Source organism: Dreissena polymorpha, chromosome 12 (assembly GCF_020536995.1).
Source record: "Dreissena polymorpha isolate Duluth1 chromosome 12, UMN_Dpol_1.0, whole genome shotgun sequence".
NCBI classification, from domain to species: Eukaryota; Metazoa; Mollusca; class Bivalvia; order Myida; family Dreissenidae; genus Dreissena; species Dreissena polymorpha.
The window spans coordinates 782,777-806,418 of NC_068366.1; the positions used below are offsets into that span (position 1 = coordinate 782,777).

Below are 23,642 nucleotides of genomic sequence, written 5' to 3' on the forward strand. Positions count from 1 at the left end.
CTTAAAGCCCTAAATGTTTTAATGATTAATTTAAAAAACCTTGATATCAAACCTAGTTTTGCTTTTCAACTTTTTGACGCATTCGTGGGTGCGACTTTAAATTATGGTTGCGAGATATGGATTTGATAAGTTTATCGAAATAGAACGTATACATCTTAAGTTTTGTAAAAGGCTCCTAGGTATCAAAGCATCTAGCAGCAGCATGGGAGTATATGGGGAACTAGGAAGGTATCCACTTTGCATTAACAGAAATGTTCGTATATTAAAATACTGGTGTAAACTTATCCATTCAAATAACATAATCATATCAAAATTGTATGAACGCTTCAAAAGTATGAAACTATGTAAAGGCAATTGGGCTTTAAATGTGAAGAAGTAATTGGATACCTACGGATTTTCATACGTATGGGACAATCCCTCTTCGGTCAATCTCGATACCTTCCATATTGTATTTAAGTCAACTGTTTTAGACGTTTTTAAGCAATCCTGGTACAATTCGATTAATAATAGCAACTCATTAATGTCATATAAATTATTTAAATGCACCTTTGAGTTTGAACCATATCTTGATTATTTGCCAAACAAATTGCGTATATGTGTTTCCAAATTACGATTATCGTCGCTCAAACTAGCAATTGAAACAGGTAGACATAACAATATAGAGAGATCACAGCGAGTATGCGCAAAATGTCAAGTCAGAGATATTGAAGACGAGTACCATTTTATCATGATATGCCCAGCCTTCAATTCACTGAGAAAAGAACTAATCAAAGCCTACTATTATAAAAGACCAAGTATGTTTAAATTTGTTGAATTAATGGGTACTTCAAACAAAACACAAGTAAGGAACCTGAGCAAGTTTATATGTTGAGCCATAATGCAGCCCCACCCAGCTAACTAACCCTGGATATTCAAATATTAACTAATAAATTCCCCTTCATCTAGTAGTTGGGTAAATAAACTCGTCTTTTTTTTAATGTTTGATGGTCGTACTATGTTCATCCTCAACATTCGTCTGTACAAGTTCTTAGTACATTCACCTTATTCATCATCTGAATATGTTAGCCTAGCACAACTTAAATAGTATTGTTGCTTATTTTGAAAAATGTACAAAAAATAATCAAATTTTGTACAATTACCTTTTGTTTTTAAATTATATATGTTGTACAGTTTAGTATATTTCAAATACTTCACTTATAGTCTTAACGCATGATCAAATTTTACTTATCTTGAACAAATTTGTTAAAATATTAACTAACTAATTTTTCTTCATTTTTTTTTGTATCAAGTTGTCTTGTATAACGTTTAAATAATTGAACTATATTTATGGTTTTCATCCTCCAATATTTCTATGAAAGTTAATAACAAATAATTGTTTTCATCATCTGTATATGTTAATCTAGAGAAACACGAATACTATTTTATTGTTTTTTGTTTGTTTCTTATTAGTATATAAAACAAATCTTTATTATATACAACTTATTAATTAAAAACATGTATGTATGAATATGATCTTTACGCGATCAATATGATATTTAAATATTCTTATTTGTTATCACGTTGACATAATGCTTTGTATACATGTAACTATTTTGTAAATAACAAAAAACTGTAAAGTTTATGTCAATAAAACATTCTGTCTGTCTGTCTGTCATAATAACAAATGTACTGACCAAGTTTCATGAAGATTAGACTATAAATGTGACTCCTAGAGTGTTAACACGGTTTTATTATAGCCATATAAGCTAACTGCCCCGCCCCCTGGTGGCCATATATTTCAACAGACGGGAACAATTTAAGAACTCAGCCGAGATATCATTAGAACACTATTTTCTGATCAAGTATCACGGAGAACAAAAATTAAGACTTCTAGAGTGTTAAAAGGTTTTAATATAGCCATATAAGGAAAACTGCCGTGCCCCCTGGCGGCCATGTTTTTCAACTGACTGATACCATTTTCGAACTCAGCTGAGATTTTAGTGAGACAAATGTTTTGACAAAGTTTCATGAAGAATGAATAATTAATGTGACTTCAAGGGTTTTTCAGCACTCTCTGCGCCTCCGGAAAATGGAGGCACTCCCAAAGCAAATGGACCCCATCCCAAAACGAAACAAGCAAATTCGTTGAATTGATATCCCCTTCTGATACTTCTGGACACAAACGTGTTATATTTGCCACTAAAAAAGCATTTTTTTGAAGATACAAAGGGCCATAACTCTGTTATTATCAGATGATGTACAATGCCATTTGGCGTGCATCATCCTATTATCAATATATATACTCATTCAAAGTTTCAATGAAATCCGCAAAAGCACTTCCAAGATATGGCTCCGGACACATAAGTGACGGACAGACGGACAGCCGGACGGACAACGCCAAAACAATATCCCTCCGCCTCTGGCGGGGGATATATACTCGTACCAAGTTTCAATGAAATCTGCCAAAGCACTTCCAAGATATGGCTCCGGACACAAAAGTGCCTATAGTAAAAAGCATTTTTTCAAGTTACAAAGGGCCATAACTCTGTTTTTAACAGATGGTGTACAATGCCGTTTGGCGTGCATCATCCTCTTATGCATATATATATACTCATACCAAGTTTCAATGAAATCCGCCAAAGCACTTCCAAGATATGGCTCCGGACACAAAAGTGCCTATAGTCAAAAGCATTTTTTCAAGATACAAAGGGCCATAACTCTGTTTTTAACAGATGGTGTTCAATGCCATTTGGCATGCATCATTCTCTTATGCATATATATACTCATACCAAGTTTCAATGAAATCCGCCAAAGCACTTCCAAGATATGGCTCCGGACACAAAAGTGCCTATAGTAAAAAGCATTTTTTCAAGATACAAATGGCCACTCTATTTTTAACAGATTGTGTACAATGCCATTTGGAGTGCATCATCCTCTTATGAATATATATACTCATACGAAGTTTCAATGAAATCCGCCAAAGCACTTCCAAGATATGGCTCCGGACACAAAAGTGCCGGACGGACGGACAACGCCAAAACAATATCCCGCCGCCTCTGGCGGGGGATAATTATATAAAAAAAAATCCAATTTCCAAAAAAAAAAATTATTTTTTTTTAAGAATTAAGTGTCTTATAACTTGTGTGACTAACCAGTGTTTGTTTTGGTCAAAAATATCTGCAATAAGGTTTTGACTGTACAGATTTTATCTCAGAGTGTAACTGTAACTGAAAAACAAAACTGCAGTACTTGAATAAACGTTGAACATGCCCAATACATGTATTTCATCTGTTTTTATATAGAAGACAAAATAACAAATAAGGCCATCCTTAAAAAATTGTATGTTTGGCATAACCCGACCCAGGTAAATTTGCGTGGGTCAGTAGGTAGGGATTTTATTTTTTTTAGTAATTGTTTTTTCTGACATTGAACTCCGACCTCTACCAAACTGAAAGGTAATTATCAAATAAAGCTCCAAGTCTTCTGCCTAATGAAAGGAAATTGGTCAAGATTTTTCTGCACCGTCCATATCATTGCACGTGTATTAGTAAATATATTTTTTCTATAAAGAGCTTCTTTTCATTTACTTATTTTTTATACGACTTTTGCCATCGGCCGTTATATTGTAGGCAGATGACAATATCAACTGTGTATTCCATTATCTGCGCATGAATGACCCAATATTACCCGATAGCGAACTCAATGTTGATTGGCCCGCTACCATATGCGCTTCAAATTGTTCATGGAAACCAAGAGAAAAATAGTTAAAAACAAGAGAACCGCCTTGCGGGTGCAGACCGCTCATCTATTTTCTTTTTAAAGGTGAAGGGACTCGCATTTTCAATCACAAAGAAGGGAGGAGTGGAGTGAAGAGGGGTGTATAGTGTGGGGTTGTGGACATTTATTACATTATCTTCCAAAAAAGCGAAAAAAAAAAAAAAAAAAAAAATAAAAATCGGGGGGGGGGGGGGGGGGGGGGGGGGTTTTGGGTGCGTTTTAAAAACAAATGGGGGAGGGGGGTATAGTGTGAGGGTGTGGTGATAATTTGTGAGATGATCTTAAAAAAAAATAAAATAAAATAAAAAAAATAAAAAAAAATAAAAAAAAAATTGGGGGGGGGTGGGGTGGGGGGGTGGGGTGGGGGTATAGTGTGAGGGTGTGGTGGTCATTTGTGAGATGATCTTAAAAATAAAAAAATAAAAAATAAAAAAATTAGGGGGGGGGAGGGGGGGGAGGGGGGGGAGGGCACAGGAGATGGTTTGGGTGAAGTCTATTGTGGTATGTCAGGTAAGAGTAGTTTCATCAAAGTATCAATCAAATCTAATCATAAATAAAGAAGTTATGGCAATTTTAGCAAAATTTAATAATTTGACCTTGAGAGTCAAGGTCATTCAAAGGTCAAAGTAAAATTCAAGTTGCCAGGTACAGTAACCTCATGATAGCATGTAAGTATCAGTGCTCCAGATAAGCTGCGTATCTGCGTTTTTTACCCTATTAAAATGTTTAAACGCGCAAAGAAATACAATATAATGCGTATTAAAAACGCAACCAATATGACTTTTACGCAAATTCGTCAAATGGGATGCGTACAATACAATGGCTTCGATCGGAAATGCTTTTCTCATTTTTCGGTATTTTCTCTTTTGAAGTATTATCGTAACGAGGCGATGCTTTCATTCAGCAAGCACCTGGATGATGAATAACAGTCAAAGTTATTAAAACGCTCTGCGGACTAGATTTCATAGTTAAATAAAGCGTCTGACCAAATAATTTACGACGACGTACATGCGTTTTCAATCTGACTTAATCCGTCGTTTTATAACTCAGTTCACCCTATTTCAAGAATGAAATCACCCTATTTTTCAAAATCAAAGGGTGAAAACCCTATTTCCTAAATAATTAACTGGACCACTGAAGTACAGGCTTGGCGAAATTGCCGGTCCGCCGGTCCTGACCGGCAGATTTCAATTTGGTCCGGCAGGTTTAACAAGAATGTCGGTCCTGGTGACCGGCAAAATGTGAAATGATTGCAAACAAATCTTTTTTTTTCAAGTTGAAAATTCGAAGAGCAAATCGCTTACTACATCATGAAAATGAAATCGCTCGTTGTTTTGATGTTTGCTGTAGGTTTGTTACGTACAATTAGCAAATCCAACTTGTTACACAACACCTACTTTAAACTCGTTTGCAAAATCGCCAACTGCGTTCTAACAAAAAAGATCTTGATAGCTTTTACATATTTTTCGAGTAGGATAAGGACAATAAAATATGGTATCGTGATCAACACAACCATATGCATACGCCATTTTTCATAAGTGTAAAGAGTACAGTGCATTATGGGGCAGAGCTTTCATTGGACGAGCAAATTTAAATTTAGATTGAATGCAATACGATACATGTACAAAGAAATGTTTTTATTGCATCATATGCAGTGCCATGTAAAAAAACGTGCTTCCCGGGGACTTTCTGATACTGGTCAAAAATGAAAATGAATCTCTGTTAACAATTACACTGCGTTAGCATGTAAATAAATCGTCTTTTTTATTTAATTAATTACTAGTAAACGTTCTGAAAAATGAAATGCCTTAATCATTAAATGTCAGGTAACGTGTTTTGTACTGTGCGCAGTATATTTTAACAGCCGCTCCAAACTGCAATCATATTAAAGTAAGAATGTTTAAATCGTTTCGAATAACTTAAATTTGATAATTATTCGGCTTGCACATACGTTATTGAAATTATCGCACCGAACCGTTCTAATAGGGAATACATGTAATAAAAACTGACACGCGAATTTTTCACAACATGATTGACATTACACAACCGATTAACACCAATTAGCTGCCAGTGTAACCTCTAAGCGATTAAAATCAATTTAACGGCCGGTTGAATAAAGAGATCAAGATGTGATCGCTGCCATTTTTGAATTTTCTAGTTAAGTTGTTGTTGCTTTACGGTCCGGCTAAATTTTCTCCGGACCGGCACATTTTCTGAAATGCCTGTCCGGATGACCGGCAGATTTTTTCTAATTTCGCCATGCCTGGAAGTATTTGAAGTTTGAAAGCAATAGCCTTGATACTTCGAGTGGATCGAAACACAAAATTTAACCATATATTAAAAGTTACTAAGTCAAAAAAGGGCCATAATTCCGTAACAATGACAACCAGAGTTATGCAACTTGTCCTTTTACTGTACCCTTATGATAGTTTGTGAGTGTTCCAAGTATGAAAGCAATATCTATGATACTTTAGGGGTAAAGTGGACCAAAACATAAATCTTAACCAAATTTTCAATTTTCCAAGTATAAAGGGCCCATAATTCCGTCCAAATGCCAGTCAGAGTTACATAACTTTGCCTGCACCGTCCCCTTATGATAGTTCATAAATCTTGCAAGTATGAAAGCAATAGCTTTGATACTGTAGGAATAAAGTGGACCTAAACACAAAACTTAATCAAATTTTCAATTTTCTAAGTATAAAAAGGGCACATAATTCTGTCAAAATGCCAGTCAGAGTTACATTACTTTGCCTGCACAGTCCCCTTATGATAGTTAGTAAGTGTTGCAAGTATGAAAGCAATAGCTTTGATGCTTAAGGAATAAAATGGACCTAAACACAAAACTTAACCAAAATTGTCAATTTTCTAAGTATAAAAAGGGCACATAATTCTGTCAAAATGCATGCCAGAGTTATCTAACTTTGCCTGCCCAGTCCCCTCATAATAGTAAGTAAGTGTACCAAGTTTGAATGCAATAGCATTGATACTTACTGAGAAAAGTGGAACTAAACGCAAAACTTAACCAAAATTTTCAATTTTTTAAGTATAAAAAGGGCACATAATTCTGTCAAAATGCACGCCAGAGTTATCTAACTTTGCCTGCCCAGTCCCCTCATGATAGTAAGTAAGTGTACCAAGTTTGAATGCAATAGCATTGATACTTTCTGAGAAAAGTGGACCTAAACGCAAAACTTAACCGGACGCCGACGCCAACGCCAACGCCAACGCCAACTCCGACGCCCACGCCGACGCCAAGGTGATGACAATAGCTCATAATTTTTTTTCAAAAAATAGATGAGCTAAAAACCACTCCGTATTAAAATGGCGGATGTTTTCAATGAAATTTAACGAGATTTAAGCATATTCGCAAATGATATTTTTCTAGAGACAAATTCGCTATACTTTCGCAAATGGCAACAACAGTGCGAGACCTGTAGTAGTGAACATTTATTCCAACAAGGGCTTTGTGTTAAACATGCATGCCCCCCATATGGGCTCTGCATTGTAGTGACAGCCATTGTGTGAAAATGTTTTTTGTCACTGTGACCTTGACCTTTGACCTAGTGACCTGAAAATCTATAAGGGTCATCTGCCAGTCATGATCAATGTACCTATGAAGTTTCATGATCCTAGCCATAAGCGTTCTTGAGTTATCAACCAGAAACCATTTTACTATTTCGGGTTACCGTGACCTTGACCTTTGACCTAGTGACCTGAAAATCAATAGGGGTCATCTGCCAGCCATTATCAATCTACCTACGAAGTTTCATGATCCTAGGCATGAGCGTTCTTGAGTTATCATCTGGAAACCATTTTACTTTTGCGAGTCACTGTGACCTTGACCTTTGACCTAGAGACCTAAAAATCAATAGGGGTCATCTGCGAGTCATGATCAATCTACCAATCAAGTTTCATGATCCTAGGCATAAGCGTTCTTGAGTTATCATCTGGAAACCATTTTTCTATTTTGGGTCACTCTGACCTTGACCTTTGACCTAGTGACCTGAAAATCAAGAGGGGTCATCTGCGAGTCATGATCAATCTACCTACATGTATCAAGTTTCATGATCCTAGGCATAAGCGTTCTTGAGTTATCATCCGGAAACCATTTTACTATTTCGGGTCACCGTGACCTTGACCTTTGGTCTTGTGACCGAAAAATCAATAGGGGTCATCTGCGAGTCATGATCAATGTACCTATGAAGTTTCATGATCCTAGGCCTAAGCGTTCTTGCGTTATCATCCGGAAACCACCTGGTGGACGGACCGACTGACAGACCGACCGACATGAGCAAAGCAATATACCCCCTCTTCTTCGAAGGGGGGCATAATAAAAACACGTTCGCAATGCTCTCGCTGTCGTTCGCCATTTGAGTCATTTGCAAAACTATTCAAAATTTGGCTCAAGAAAAATCTAAATTGCGAAAATGCGAAAATCTAGTAATATTTTGTTGAAAACATCCGCCCTTTTTAATCCGGACTGGTTTTCTATATTTGTCTCTTTGTTTCAATGAAAGTGTTTGCAATACGAACAGTTAACGAAACCTGGTCTGTACCAGATTAGACGTTGCTTGATCTTATTGGTAATGAAGTGCACATGGTAGCTGGCCAATCAGCATTGAGCTCGCTTACACATGACATGACATTATGGAATGAAACGTGAGAACGGGTGGAGCTATTGGATAATATTGGGTCATTCATGCGCAGATGTTGTATACTTTGAATACACAATTTATATCGCCATCTGCCTCCAAAATAGCGACCGGTCAGAAAGTCGTATAAAGAGATAAGCAAATGAAACAAAAACGTGACAATACCCTTCAATAAATATTTCTAAGCTGACCACTGTTTATCTTTATACCGAATATTTATACCGATCTGAATTAAAGAGTGATAATTAATTAATTATTAGTATGGCGATAATATTACACATCTCTGCCGATTGCCGAATTGAATTGAATGGTGATAATTAATTAATTTTTTTACTCCCAAACTATCCTTAACGACAGCAGCGTATTTTAATTAAAGGGATACGAGAAAAACAAGAGAAGTTTAATTGTATTTAAAGTCTAATTAATCGCATATGCATATGTCAAATAAATAGGCGACTCAAATAAATACCGGTATGCGTTTTGTTCATTGCTATTCTAGATATCCTTGAAATAGCATTCAATTAAATGACGCAAATAACCAGAAAGGATAAAAAGCGGAAAGGACAATTTTAGCGGAAAGAAGTTTAGGCGAGCAAAAAAAAATTTTTTTTGAAAGTAACAAAAAAAAATTCAGTCGGGCCAGTTTTAGTGGGCCGGTGGGGTAATGCCAAACAAAAGAATTTTTAAGGATGGCCTAAAAATAAATTTATTTGTTAAACCACTGAATTATTTAAGCATGATAAATTCACAATTTTTTCCTTAATGAGCCGTTTCATCGAAGCAAAAATTCTCAAAATGGCAAATTTTGTCGAAAAAAAAATCTCAATTTGGTCAGACTCCTTTTTCCAAAATAGGCAGAACAAGAGATGTGTTTGTCAGAAACACAATGCCCCCTACTGCGCCGCATTGAAATAACATTTCTATTTAACATTTGGCAGGTATAGAAACCATCTCCCTTTAAAGGTTATTTCCCTTGAATTTTGTCCAATCCAACTGGGGGATGTAGGGGGGGGGGATGTAGGGGGGGGGGAGGGTCTCACAGTCAATTATAACTATGTAAGACATCACTGACAACCAAGGCTGTGGTTTAAAAGAGATCATAGCTAGAGTTGATCATGTATTTATGGACATCAGTCCACAGGTATGTAATGAACATAAAAGAAATTATAATTATATCATTTAAAAAACACTTTGACAAATCAATCATTTGGGTTATAAATAATAAAAATAATAAATCTGTACAGTAACTGTGAAAAGAACTTCAATTCTTGGTAAGGAAATGGCTCTATATCAGAAAAATGGAAACAATAACGGGCGTCACTTGTTTGTTCATTTTTTACAAATTGAAGTGATTAAACTGAAAATCTTGTACTTGTAGACTTATTTCCTTTAACAAAAAGATACATAAAACAAGAATTCCGCGGTCGGAGATGACCGCATTGAAGCCGGATTTTTGATTTAAATGACAGGAAAGTACCTTTCGTGTTTTTGTCAATGCAATACTTAAATTACTGAAATATTGTTCAAAGGTCAAAATGAAATGTAAGTACTTTTCAAGGCATGAGCAAACCTTGTGTTATGTTTTGAATGCATGCATATACATGAACAACAATAACATTTAAGGTCACAAATATGAACTTGAATTGACAATTAGGAAAGTTTGATCTCAATTTTTTTATTAGCAAATTAGTAACATATTGTTTGAAGTTTCCATCAATTTCATTATCAAATGTAAGAAAATAAACTTAGATGAAATAATACTATTTATTGTTTTGCTTTCACATACCTACACAGAAATCCAGACAGCCTTATGATCAAATGAATGACATTGAAATGAATGACCTTGAAATGACCAGTGGTCATCTAAGTGTGCTTGCAAACCTTTACGTCAAGTTTGAGATTCTAGGTCCAAGCATACCAAAGTTATAACAATTTTAACATTTTAACATTGAAGGTCACAGTGACCTTGACCTTCAAATGAATGACATTGAAATGAGCAGTGGTGATCTTCTAGTACTGGCCAACCTTTATGTCAAGTTTGAAGACTCTAGGTACAAGCATACCAAAGTTATAACATGGAATAAGAACTTAAACATTTTTACCTACCAAAGTTATAAGAACTTTAACATTTTTACATTCAAGGTCACAGTGACCTTGACCTTAAAATGAATGACCTTGAAATGACCAGTGGTCATCTAAGTGTGCTTGCAAACCTTCATGTCAAGTTTGAAGACTCTATGTCTAAGCATACCAAAGTTATAACAATTTTACCATTTTAACATTTAAGGTCACAGTGACCTTGACCTTCAAATGAATGACATTGAAATGACCAGTGGTCATCTTCTAGTACTGGCCAATCTTTATTTCAAGTTTGAAGACTCTAGGTACAAGCATACCAAAGTTATAACATGAAATAAGAACTTTAACATTTTTACATTCAAGGTCACAGTGACCTTGACCTTCAAATGAATGACCTTGAAATGTCCAGTGGTTACTTACTAGTTCTGGCCAACCTTCATGTCAAGTTTCAAGACTCTAGGTCCAAGCATACCAAAGTTATAACAACTTTAACATTTTTACATTCAAGGTCACAGTGACCTTGACCTTCAAATGAATGACCTTGAAATGTCCAGTGGTTACTTACTAGTTCTGGTCAACCTTCATGTCAAGTTTCAAGACTCTAGGTCCAAGCATACCAAAGTTATAACAACTTTAACATTTTTATATTGAAGGTCACAGTGACCTTCACCTTCAAATGAATGACCTTGAAATGACCAGTGGTCATCTGTTAATCCTGGCCAACCTTCATGTCAAGTTTGAAGACTCTAGGTCCAAGCATACCAAAGTTATACCATGAAATAAGAACTTTAACATTTTTACATTCAAGGTCACAGTGACCTTGACCTTCAAATGAATGACCTTGAAATGACCAGTGGTCATCTGTTAATCCTGGCCAACCTTCACGTCAAGTTTGAAGACTCTAGGTCCAAGCATACCAAAGTTATACCATGAAATAAGAACTTTAACATTTTCGAGCACGCCGCCACCCCGCCCGCCCGCCCGCCCCCCCGCCCGCCCGACAACATCAATCTATAAGCCGAGATTTTTTCGACAAAAATCCGGCTAATAAAATGTATTTGATAGTGAAGGTGAGTATGACATAAAAATATTTGTTGTGGAAATTGTCATTAATTTAGGACCTCCTTCAAGTGGCATGTCTAGTAAGGCATGTCAAAACTTTTTAAAGTGTCTCAATGGTGCAGAACTACAGTATGTGCTGTTTTGGTCATGTTTTGAAACAAAAATGTTTTTTTCTGCTCTATTTTTGCATGTAAATGTAATTTAAGCACTATTAAGTTAAAAAAAACTGGAGTTCTAATTGTTGGTTGCGGCTGTTATGCTGTCGGTCAAAATAAAACAAAATCGTCAAATTATTCTAGGGTTAAACATTGATAAAGAGATACGTTCAAATTTACATAGCTCTTAAACAATCTCAACTGTTGATTTATAATACTAATTTGGGAAAGAAACGTCTTTTCATTTTAAAATTGAACAATTTTCTTGACGTTGTCCGCTGTCGGTCAATAACGTAACCTCCGCTACTTTGCTCTACCGTGAACATAATAGCAGTGCCCGTGCTATTATCATGCTGTTTATTGTTTTATACCAACACCGTTTGCCAAATACGTCATCGATTGCTGGGTACACGCTTTAAGATGGAAGAAAACGAAGTTAGTGGAGTGTCGGTAAAACCTTTTTCCAACGGTAACGTCCGTCACTAACAATGGTAACGTCCGTCACTTAAGCTAATTTTTGTTAATTACTAACTTGCGAAGTCATCTGATATAATGTTGCATATATCATCTTATTTTTATTTAAATGTTAATGCGGAGAACGATTATATTGTGTAAACAATGGTAAATTTCACCAACTAAGAAACGCCCGTTACTGTTTGACAGAATGTATGTGTCACAGATGCTATGTTTGACACCATCGTAATACAAACAAGCGTCAAACGTAACTTCCGAATCAAATTTAAAATGAAGACAGTAATGCAGACTTCGTTGGTGGCTTGTTATCATCAGATTGTCATCTTTAATGTTGTTGCACTTAAAATACAAAGTAACAATCAGTAAACAATGGGTTTAGAATATTTGGACATATTCCTTCGTTATGTAAAATGCCCGTTATGTCTTGACAGCTATCTTGTCACTAAGTCCAAGGTAAAATAAAGTTTATTAATAAAATTTAGAGGCTGCTTCAAAATGACTTTGATTAGCATTAAAGCCACACACCTTGAAATGAAATACATGGCATAGTAAATTTAGGTATAAATAAGAAACATATTTTATCTATGCCAATTAGAATATATCTGGTTGTTACAAGGTAGAAATCCGTTTCATTTGCGCTTTAAAACTTATAAAATAAGTTTGTCGAAAGGGATGTATACGTCTAGAAATCCTGCTTTCGGTTTTAAATGCGGTACCGTTTGAAAAATAATGAATTACATGCTAAATAAGCTATAGATTTAATTTTATCTATCTCAATAAGAATATATCTGGTGGTTACAAGGTAGAAATCCGTCTTTTTGCGCTTAAAACTTAAAAATAATCGCTTTTGTCGAAATGGACGTATAAGTATAGAAATCTTACTTTCGGTTTTAAAATTTAAAACAATAATAAATTACTTGCTAAATAGGTTTTAGATTTAATGACAATTTTGCACAATATCAAATTGCATCTATAAGTATTGATTAACATGTACTTCATTTCAAGATGTGTGGCTTTAACCTATAAACAGTCACATTTCTGCCTGACTTAAGCAACCACCTGTGTCTAGCAGCTCTACTTAGGCCTACTGCATATTACTGTGTCTAGCAGCTCTACTTAGGCCTACTGCATATTACTGTGTCTAGCAGCTCTACTTAGGCCTACTGCATATTACTGGTTTTACAGTCTACATTATAATATTTATGAATATTAACCATTTCAAATTGCAAAACAGTTAACACAGTGATGAAGGGTGTCCAACTTACTGACAAGTCATTAAAGTTTGTTGAGTTTGTTGTTGATCTTTTCTACTTAAAAATCTTAAAACATCAATTGAATTCATTGATATTATATATATATGTGTTTTCATTTTATAAACTCACAAAAAGAGCACTGATTTAACTTTTTCAAATAATTGCAGACATTCAGACATGTATTCGTTTAAATATTAATAAGTAAATAATTATGGTCTTATTATGTATCATATTGATCTGTTCAGGGGTTAACGTAAGAAATTGACATTCACTTGCCCGGGGGGCAAGTTACTTTGAACATCTACTTGCCCTCAATAAAAATTGGTTGCCCTATTTTGAAGTCAATTTTTTATTGTCATTTGATCTTTAAAGCATTGATACACATGAATTATTATGCTAGATTTAATTTCAGCTATATTCAATGTATCAAAAATAAAATAATAATCGTTTTTATAATATAAAGTTGTCAACAAAACAAAATCTGGACAGTTTTATTTCATTGAATCGTCACTATTGGATACAATTCATATGAAGAGTTTATTACTATTAATTAACATTTTAAAACGGTATACTTGTCACTATATACGATTAAAAGGGGGAAGGCTTAAAATAGTACTGTGAAAATGATTGTTCAGAGTTTGAAAATCATGTTGATGTCTTTGATGAAGAGTTTCTCACTATTTGTAACTGTGAATATGTAACAAACAAGTTATTCACAGTTTAAAATAGTGAGAAACTCTTCATATGCATTCTTAGCAAGTTTTAAACGGTCTGCATATTCAACATGATTTTCAAACTCTGAACAATCCTTTTCACAGTTATTATATTCATGTTCATAGACATCACTATCACTAGTATATGCTTCTTCATCCAGTTCTAGTAACTGTTCTGAAATTGTTTCAGTTTGAGTGGTTTTATACAAGAAAATTGGAATAGCACAGTAACGACCAACAATTTTATCTTGCTTGTTATTAAAATCAGGGACATTGTTGTTTTGGTCTGGTTCAGAACATTTAAAATGTTTAAAGTTCACGTGCCGCGATTTAAAAATCCCGTAAAACACCTTTATTTATCGAATTTAGTGCATATCTAAACTATTTCGAACCTCACTTCATTTCAAATACGGTGTTATAAGCGAGACCGAATAGAACAAAGTCGCGATTTTTCACACATTCCGATGTTCTCGACATTTTCATTCAAACCGGGAGTGACGTCACATGCACTCAATAACGAACCGGCACTATAAAGCTTCGGACGAATTATCTCTCAAACGGATGTATTATCTCTCGAAACTTAAGTTAGAACAAGAGCACCGCCTTGCGGGTGCAGACCGCTCATCTATTTTCTTTTTAAAGGTGAAGGGACTCTCATTTTCAATCACAAAGGAGGGAGGAGTGGAGTGAAGAGGGGTGTATAGTGTGGGGTTGTGGACATTTATTACATTATCTTCCAAAAAAAGCGAAAAAAAAAAAAAAAAAAAAAAAAAAATCGGGTAGGGGGGGGGGGGGGGGGCGGGGTGGGGGGGGGGGGGGGGGTATATCGTGCTGCGGTTGTGGTGCATCCTTTGGTGAGATGCTCTTAAAAAAAAAAAAAAAAAAAAAAAAAAAATCACAAAAAAACAAAATTTGGGGGGGGGGTGGGTGGGTGGGGTGGGGGGTATCGCTATGTGCGGGTGTGGTGGTCATTTGTTGAGATGATCTTAATAAAAAAAAAAAAAAAAAAAAAAAAAAATTAGGGGGGGGGGGAGGGGGGGAGGGGGGGGAGGGCACGGGGGCTGGTTTGGGTGAAGTCTATTGTGGTATGTCAGGTAAGAGTAGTTTCATCAAAGTATCAATCAAATCTAATCATAAATAAAGAAGTTATGGCAATTTTAGCAAAATTTAATAATTTGACCTTGAGAGTCAAGGTCATTCAAAGGTCAAAGTAAAATTCAAGTTGCCAGGTACAGTAACCTCATGATAGCATGTAAGTATTTGAAGTTTGAAAGCAATAGCCTTGATACTTCGAGTGGATCGAAACACAAAATTTAACCATATATTAAAAGTTACTAAGTCAAAAAAGGGCCATAATTCCGTAACAATGACAACCAGAGTTATGCAACTTGTCCTTTTACTGTACCCTTATGATAGTTTGTGAGTGTTCCAAGTATGAAAGCAATATCTATGATACTTTAGGGGTAAAGTGACCAAAACATAAATCTTAACCAAATTTTCAATTTTCTAAGTATAAAGGGCCCATAATTCCGTCCAAATGCCAGTCAGAGTTACATAACTTTGCCTGCACCGTCCCCTTATGATAGTTCATAAATCTTGCAAGTATGAAAGCAATAGCTTTGATACTGTAGGAATAAAGTGGACCTAAACACAAAACTTAATCAAATTTTCAATTTTCTAAGTATAAAAAGGGCACATAATTCTGTCAAAATGCCAGTCAGAGTTACATTACTTTGCCTGCACAGTCCCCTTATGATAGTTAGTAAGTGTTGCAAGTATGAAAGCAATAGCTTTGATGCTTAAGGAATAAAATGGACCTAAACACAAAACTTAACCAAAATTGTCAATTTTCTAAGTATAAAAAGGGCACATAATTCTGTCAAAATGCATGCCAGAGTTATCTAACTTTGCCTGCCCAGTCCCCTCATGATAGTAAGTAAGTGTACCAAGTTTGAATGCAATAGCATTGATACTTACTGAGAAAAGTGGAACTAAACGCAAAACTTAACCAAAATTTGCAATTTTTTAAGTACAAAAAGGGCACATAATTCTGTCAAAATGCACGCCAGAGTTATCTAACTTTGCCTGCCTAGTCCCCTCATGATAGTAAGTAAGTGTACCAAGTTTGAATGCAATAGCATTGATACTTTCTGAGAAAAGTGGACCTAAACGCAAAACTTAACCGGACGCCGACGCCAACGCCAACGCCAACGCCAACGCCAACGCCGACGCCAAGGTGATGACAATAGCTCATAATTTTTTTTCAAAAAATAGATGAGCTAAAAATTGATGGAAAATGGAAAATAGAGATTATGATGAGTTTTCCGTTCAACCTAGCATGCATGAGTCAGAATTAAGCGACAGTTTGTCAGATTTTTTATGATTCTGCCTCGGACAGCGATGTTTATTTTGTCAATGCTCAAGATAACCATCGTGTTGGGAACACGGATTAGAAATACATATAACTGTGTTTCATGCTAGTGTCGGGGGAAAAATAATTTTTTGATTGTTATTTTACAGTACAAGCTTGTTGAATATGACTTGGTTACACAAAGCACTGGTTAATAATAAACAAATAGAGCGGATACTTGCACCGGTTCTGAATGGGAAGGAATGTTAGTATTTCTAATGACATGAATTTTAATTTAAAACATTGTTTCCAGTTATAATAAAAGAGTTTAAGTGTGAACAAATTATATTAATTCATTGATAAATACAACTTCCGTTAGAATCACATGATAATCAAAATAATAGCATGGTGTAGGCCCAAGTGGGCAGAGTGGGACTTTTATATGACATGGAGCTGCACCCCTTGGTAAGCTAACCACTCGTCTGATAGTAATACATTTTATGATTGTTTGTTGATATAATTGGGGTTATGCTAATCTCTTATCTAAAATCATGCGGTGTCTGCAATAATCAGCTGTGATATATCCACAGATAAGTCACATGTCATCGGCCAAATAGCCATAAACTCCATGACACTCTGTATGGACTAATACACAACAATGGTAACTGGGGTCAATTTGACTGGTAGCCATGGGAATTCTTGAAACATAAGAAACTTAGAAATCAATCATTGTCTATGTATATATTGTTGTCTGAGGCTATTAAAAACTGGACATTCGAGTAAAAAATGAAAGTGATCTTCTAGATCGTTACATTGTTTACATAAACCGTTTGAGAAGTTGGAGAAGCTGAAATATTGTTCAACTTGTATTTATGATAATACGCACAAAGTAAATTTAATTTTCGGCTAATTATAGGTGTTAACCGAACAGAACAAAGAACAGAACAGGCTAATTATAGGTGTTAACCTTTGATCGGCGTATACTATGTTTTAAGGTTTTGCATCTAATTGTATGAAACAATGGCCGTGGTGTCAAATTATATAAGAGCGAACGTCCGCCCTGTCAAACTTAGCGTTAGATCGATTGTCTGTGGGAGCGATTGTTCGGATACCCATTACAGAGAATGTCAAGCTGTTATTGTTTATGAAATCAATAAATTGTACTAATAATTACAATTTACACAAACCCTCCTCAATTTACATTTTTATCTGAATATTTCAATATAACATAATGGATGATGTTAGTAAATAATATTACTATTTTAAGTAATACCATTCCAATTCCATTTTAAAATGGCTTTTTATAATATGTGTAATAGACAGTAATTCAGTTGAGTTCAATATCAGAACAAGAATGTTATGTTTGATACTTTGTTGTTATTTAGCTGTAGCTTTGTTTGTTTATTTATCAAATAAAATGTATTTGTCATTTTGTATTTCGCTGTTCCACTTATAAACCTATTTGTTCTTAATAATAAGAGCAGGGTTGTAATTTATTTTTGTAACTAAGCCGTTAATACATACATGCGTATAATATATTATTAATCCATTTCTTACGAGTAACATCATCCTTGTCAAAACCGAATAGACCCTTGTTTCCCTTTCTGCACGATTTTTGCACCCGAAAAAAAAACAACACTTACAGTAGAATAACGATTGTCGTGCAAAACACACACACAGAAAAAGCACACGATTTTTATAAAACTTGTATAAATGGAACTGTATTAACATAGCACGATATTGAGTGTCAATGTTGACATTAAGCGCGGGGTGTTCACGCTTCGATCCGTAATAACAATGGACAAGTTTCCGTGTCATGAGCGTTGAGTGCGAGTGACGTCACAGCCAAAATAGGTGGAGGAAATACCCGGGCGGTTTACGGAAAACAAGATCATCGCTTTTAGTATTTTAATATTTTTGCTATTTCTCTTGATGATACCACTCGTTTTAGAATATACATATTTATAAAATAGCATTTTTCGATATTAAATCGGCACTGGACCTTTAAATGAAAAGATCGGCTGGACGCTACCGTCCGCCATGTTGAAACGTCTGCCGAGTAGAACTTGTTTTGAGCGTTTAGATTGGCTTATACAACGCAAGCGACCAATCAAATCTCGTTTTACTTGTACTTGATAAAAAAATATATTGACCCAAAGAAAATAAATAGATACAAAGGGAAAAGTCGAAAAAAATACCGCAATTATGCTAATACGAAACGGACTTGCCCGGCGGACTATCTACTTTGGAAAATCACTTGCCCGCGACGATTTTAACCCGGCACGGGCAAGCGGGCGTCCGCTTAAATAAAGCCCTGGATCTGTTACTGTGATAGAAATATGACTTCATTTATTTCAATTTTCCATGTTTACTATGGATACTCGCTGTACCCTGAATCTTCAGTTCAATTTTAAACTAGTAAATTGTGGTATTGCTTAAATGTAGTAATGACATTTTCACCAAAAAAACTGAAAATATAATACATCATTTTAACACATTATGCTGTTTCATAGACCATGCTCATGAATGTGGTGATTTCTTAGTTCGAGGGTATTGTAGACAGTTAGTGCCTTGACAGAAGTCTCTTTTTTTATAAAGCTCTACTTTTATTTGTCTTTAAAGGTTGATGAATGGCCATGGGTCAAGTTCTTCAAAAGGAACAAGAAGTTGAGGACATTAAATGCTGTGAAACACTCAGTTCTTGAAACCGATGTCATGAAGAAGACGGCTCCTCCAGACATACTTATGTGTGGAAAAAGGATTCAATGTAAGTTTTCAGGTAAAAATTTATTAACAAAACCCAGTCAACTTGTTCTGTTATAATTATTCTTTGAACAGAAGCAAAATTATCACAATATTGTGTCTTTTTTCGTGTTGTCCTTCAATATTATAGGGCATAAGCAATTACTGGTAGGTGTGTGCTGTGCTTTGCTTTTTATTAAGTGACGAACTGACTAGATCAAAGTAGTTTGAGAATACCACTTTCTCTGTTTGCTTTCTCATCATTGATACTGAAAAAATACTCCTCAGCATTTCAAACTTGGATAGACAGCACACTTTGTAATATCTTAATTTTGACATTGAAGACTCTTTAATTATTGTGTTTTTTTTAAAGAGAATAGTACATTAAATACTCTTAAATTATTAATAATACTCTTAATATTTTCAGACCTGTGAGACATGGAAGAACTTTACAGAAGTTCGGATTTACGAAGTTATGATTAGTGTTCAATTTAATAAGTGTATACATATGGAAAATAAAACCATTAGTGCAAACATTGGCTCTATTATCATATTGACCAAACAGTACCCTTCAAGACACACCAGACACTGATCAAATTCATGATTTAACATTTATAATTGATAAATTTTGGAAAACCTTTGGTAAATTTGTGTATTAACTAGTTGATATTTCAGGATTTAGAAAAATATGGATCAAATGTCTGATGTGTTTCGTCCCAATATCACAGAAAGTAAACTTGTGAACTTCTGGTTCAAGCAAAAAAAAAATACATTACAGTGATTTTTTTTACCCAAAATTACAGCCGATATTCGGCTGCTTCCCAATTGCAAAAATTGAAGATTTTCCCCCCAAAATTGACATAAACTTCCCAAAAAATGACTGAATTTTCCCAAAAAAGCCAATAAGATTACAATGTCATTTAGCGATAATTTCGTAGATCGAGTACGTATCGAGCTTGTCAAGTCGTCGCCAAACGACAACTGACTTACGTATTGTTCGCGAATGTAGCTGAATACGATTTTACGTTGCTATCTACGCATCTCTCTATATATTGCGGACGATACCGACGATAGTCGATGTGTCCCGATTGAGAACACCTGTTTTTACACACGTCCAAGATGGTGGCAAGCAGACGAGAAATTTGCAATGAGCGGCGAAAATGATAAATTACATTCAAACTAACAACGAATAGCATATGGTTATTAAGGAATAATTAAATGCGTGTGTCAATTAATGCAAAATACTACGTTTGAGATTTAAAAACGACAAATATTTTATTATTTATGAGAAATCTGTACAATGAGTGTGCATCACGGAAACCAGTGTTGGAAAATTGGAGTTCAGTCTACTCACAAATTTAAAGCATTTGAGATGAGTATGGTTCGAACATGGAAATAGACAAACATGATTTGATTTTTATATGTCTGTGGGTCTGTGTATAATCAGATTCATATGCAAATTCTGCTTTATTATGTTTGTCACGCTGTACAGTTAACTGAAATAGCATTGAACTGAGGATGTAAAGTGCAAGATATTGAAAGGTAAACAAATTAAATATATTATTTTAACTCCATTTGATACATCATTAGCACAGCAAGAACACCAAAACGTGTTTGCTAATACTTCTTAATGTTTTTACCATATGATATTTAATTTTTTTTAAAGCTGAATTAAACTAATACTCTTAGGAGGCTGTGATTAAATGGTGTATTTAAGAATCTATAGAGTATTGCAGGTTTAATATGCATGTGGAAGGATATTAACTAAACGTTGTCTTCATTGTAAGAAGACATTAAAGCAGCACTAATATAAAAATGATATCTGTACATGCACTTAACAATTTTAATTCTGTTCTTATAATCATATTTACAATGCGTAATGTTTCCCAATTTCATGGTTTATCGCGCGATTTTTCCCAATGTCATGGTTTATCGCGCTAATTTTGCCAATCCAAATGGCACAGGCTGTAACAAAAAAAAAAAAAAAATAAATCACTGGGTTACACAAAATGCAAACTGTTAAACCTAATAGTTTAACCGGTAACACGGAGCGTATATTGACCAGTCTAGTGTTTATCACTGAAATCAATACATATTAGCTGCTTTCAGGGAAAACGGGGCACAATGCATGTCAAATAAGATTAGCCTGTGTACACTGATTAGCTGTATCAATGATTTAAAAAAAACATACATCTCGACCTGTGCCTTAAAACACACTCTTTATAAATGTGAAAGGGTTGTGGTCATTTCAAACTTGCGACATTAAAAGCTATAGCATAATTTTGAAAATTGAGTTGCGTCTAAGATTATACAACAGCGAACAAATTCAGTGCCTTCAGCGCTTTGATTATAACATCTTTCAATTGCGCAAATATTGCACGTTCTTAAAATTTCGTATAAATGTTAAATTGTTAAAAGGCTAAATGGCTTTTTAATTGAATAATAAACTTCGCTTATAGATTGTTTGGACGAAACACACGTTACTCAGCTAATATTATATACGATTTAAATTAAAACTTCATACATAACAATAAATCCTTCAATTATTTCGCAAAAAAAATCCAAGTTACATGTATAAGGTCCAATTCACATAATTGCTTATATGCACAATAATTGTTACGCATAACTTTTAAAAATATATGTTAAGTATTTAGTAACAAAATGCATACATTACTTGTGTCAGGAGACACTGCAGTTCTTACCTTATACAGGAGGCACACAGACGTGGGATTTGTGGGCTTTCCCGTTGTAATTCGAAAAGACAAACTGCTATCAAAGCGTCTACAGTTTAGCATAAAACTGATGACTCCGTTGAAGTCTGTATCTCGAATTGAACTTGTGGCAGCATATCCATCTGGTGGGAAATAACATTTTGCTATTTCCCAATAGTTTGTTTGCCACAATTGCGCAGATGTATTCTTCCAAAACAAACTATTATACCGATGTTCTTTGATAATTTCCTGACAAACTTTATCACAACTTTTCCTTGGGCATGGTTTATGATGCATTAAATTTTTTGTGGAACAGCTGTTGCAAGTAGATCCTACACGGCTGTAAATTAGCCGGTGAAAATTCTGAGCCTCGTTGTCAGCTAAGTGTTTCAAGCCAGACTTTGCAATGCCTATTGCTAGACACGCCTTCAGCCAGTTTGTCCTTTCCTTATCCTTATACACATCAGCTAAACTCGCCATTTTGTTACAACCACACAATATCTTCAAAAGAGTCAACTTGTGTTGTACGAGCAGGCCATTATTTCAGCGTCATCTATAAAATATAAAAAAAACATAATTAAATAGATTGAACCTATCATATGGACTGAACACACTAATTAACGTACGGCAAGGCCTTTTCCTGGCCATTTTGGGAAAATATGCAATTTTGGATTGGGATTTTTTCGAGCAAAATGTCCGCTGAATTGGGAAAAACTAATTTAATATAACTTTATACATGTATAATACATATGTAATTCAAAATCATATGTTTGATGTAAATGAAATACAATTCAGACACAATAATAATTTCAAGTAGACCCTTCTTTCCATTTTATTTTCAATAATTGTGACTTTTTTTTCTAATTGGGATTTTTTTTACAATTTTGGTTTTGGTTTGGGAATGGGTCACTTTAATTGATCCATAGATATGCCAGGAAAAGACCTAAACGTTTGCCAGCGTAAGACAATAACATGAATCCAGGAGTCCAAGACTCCTTAAAAAGAGACTCAAACTCCTTATTTGTGTTTCAGGTGAGTCCGTCGGACTCCTTTATAATCATCTTTGAATTTAAACAAAAAAATTGTTCAGAATATCACCTTTTTGTGCATCCCAAAAATATGCCACAAATCATCCTGCATGTACACATGGACAACAATAAAACAGACCAAAATTATGTTGTACCCTGTCGCTGTAAGTGCGTGTAGTAATAGGGCAATATGCAAATTATGAAACTCCGAATCAAACTGACCGTGGCCGTTGTTTCTCTGATATTTTTGCTAGAGTAATTTCGCTTCGCCAAGCAGTCTCTCGTTACTATAAAAATTCAATCATAATATCCAAAATAATTTCTAAGTTTTATGGCCTCAAGGTACTGAAGATAGAACCGGCTGTGAATCAGTTGAGCATGAATAACTCGTGTCACTATCAATCTATGATTTCAGTGGGTGTATTGCAGTTCGAAGGCTGTGACATACCAACCACACAAATCGGTTCTTACAGTGTACTCCTCCATGATGCAATTGTGGCAAGTTACTCAAGCTTGATTGTTCATTGTCAGGGGTGTGATTGAGACAAAGTCAGAGGGGAGGAAAATTCTGTTGACTGATTTTGACTACGCGAATGGCGCGCATAACAATTTGTCAGCTCGGGTACTACTTAAATGAGAATAGGGGAATTCCGTTACGTATTCCGTA

At 35.0% G+C, this 23,642-nt stretch overlaps 1 protein-coding gene across 3 annotated transcripts in view; it reads right to left on the bottom strand.

The window, feature by feature from the left end:
• Positions 1–23,642, bottom strand: part of LOC127852756 (uncharacterized) — a 224,627-nt gene that overhangs the window by 167,475 nt on the left and 33,510 nt on the right. For all 3 annotated transcript variants that reach the window (XM_052386717.1, XM_052386719.1, XM_052386718.1), the window contains exon 2: positions 21,939–22,500. In XM_052386717.1, the coding sequence (XP_052242677.1) occupies positions 21,939–22,427 (489 nt within the window). In that variant the 5' untranslated portion in view covers positions 22,428–22,500. The remainder of the gene's footprint in view (positions 1–21,938; positions 22,501–23,642) is intronic.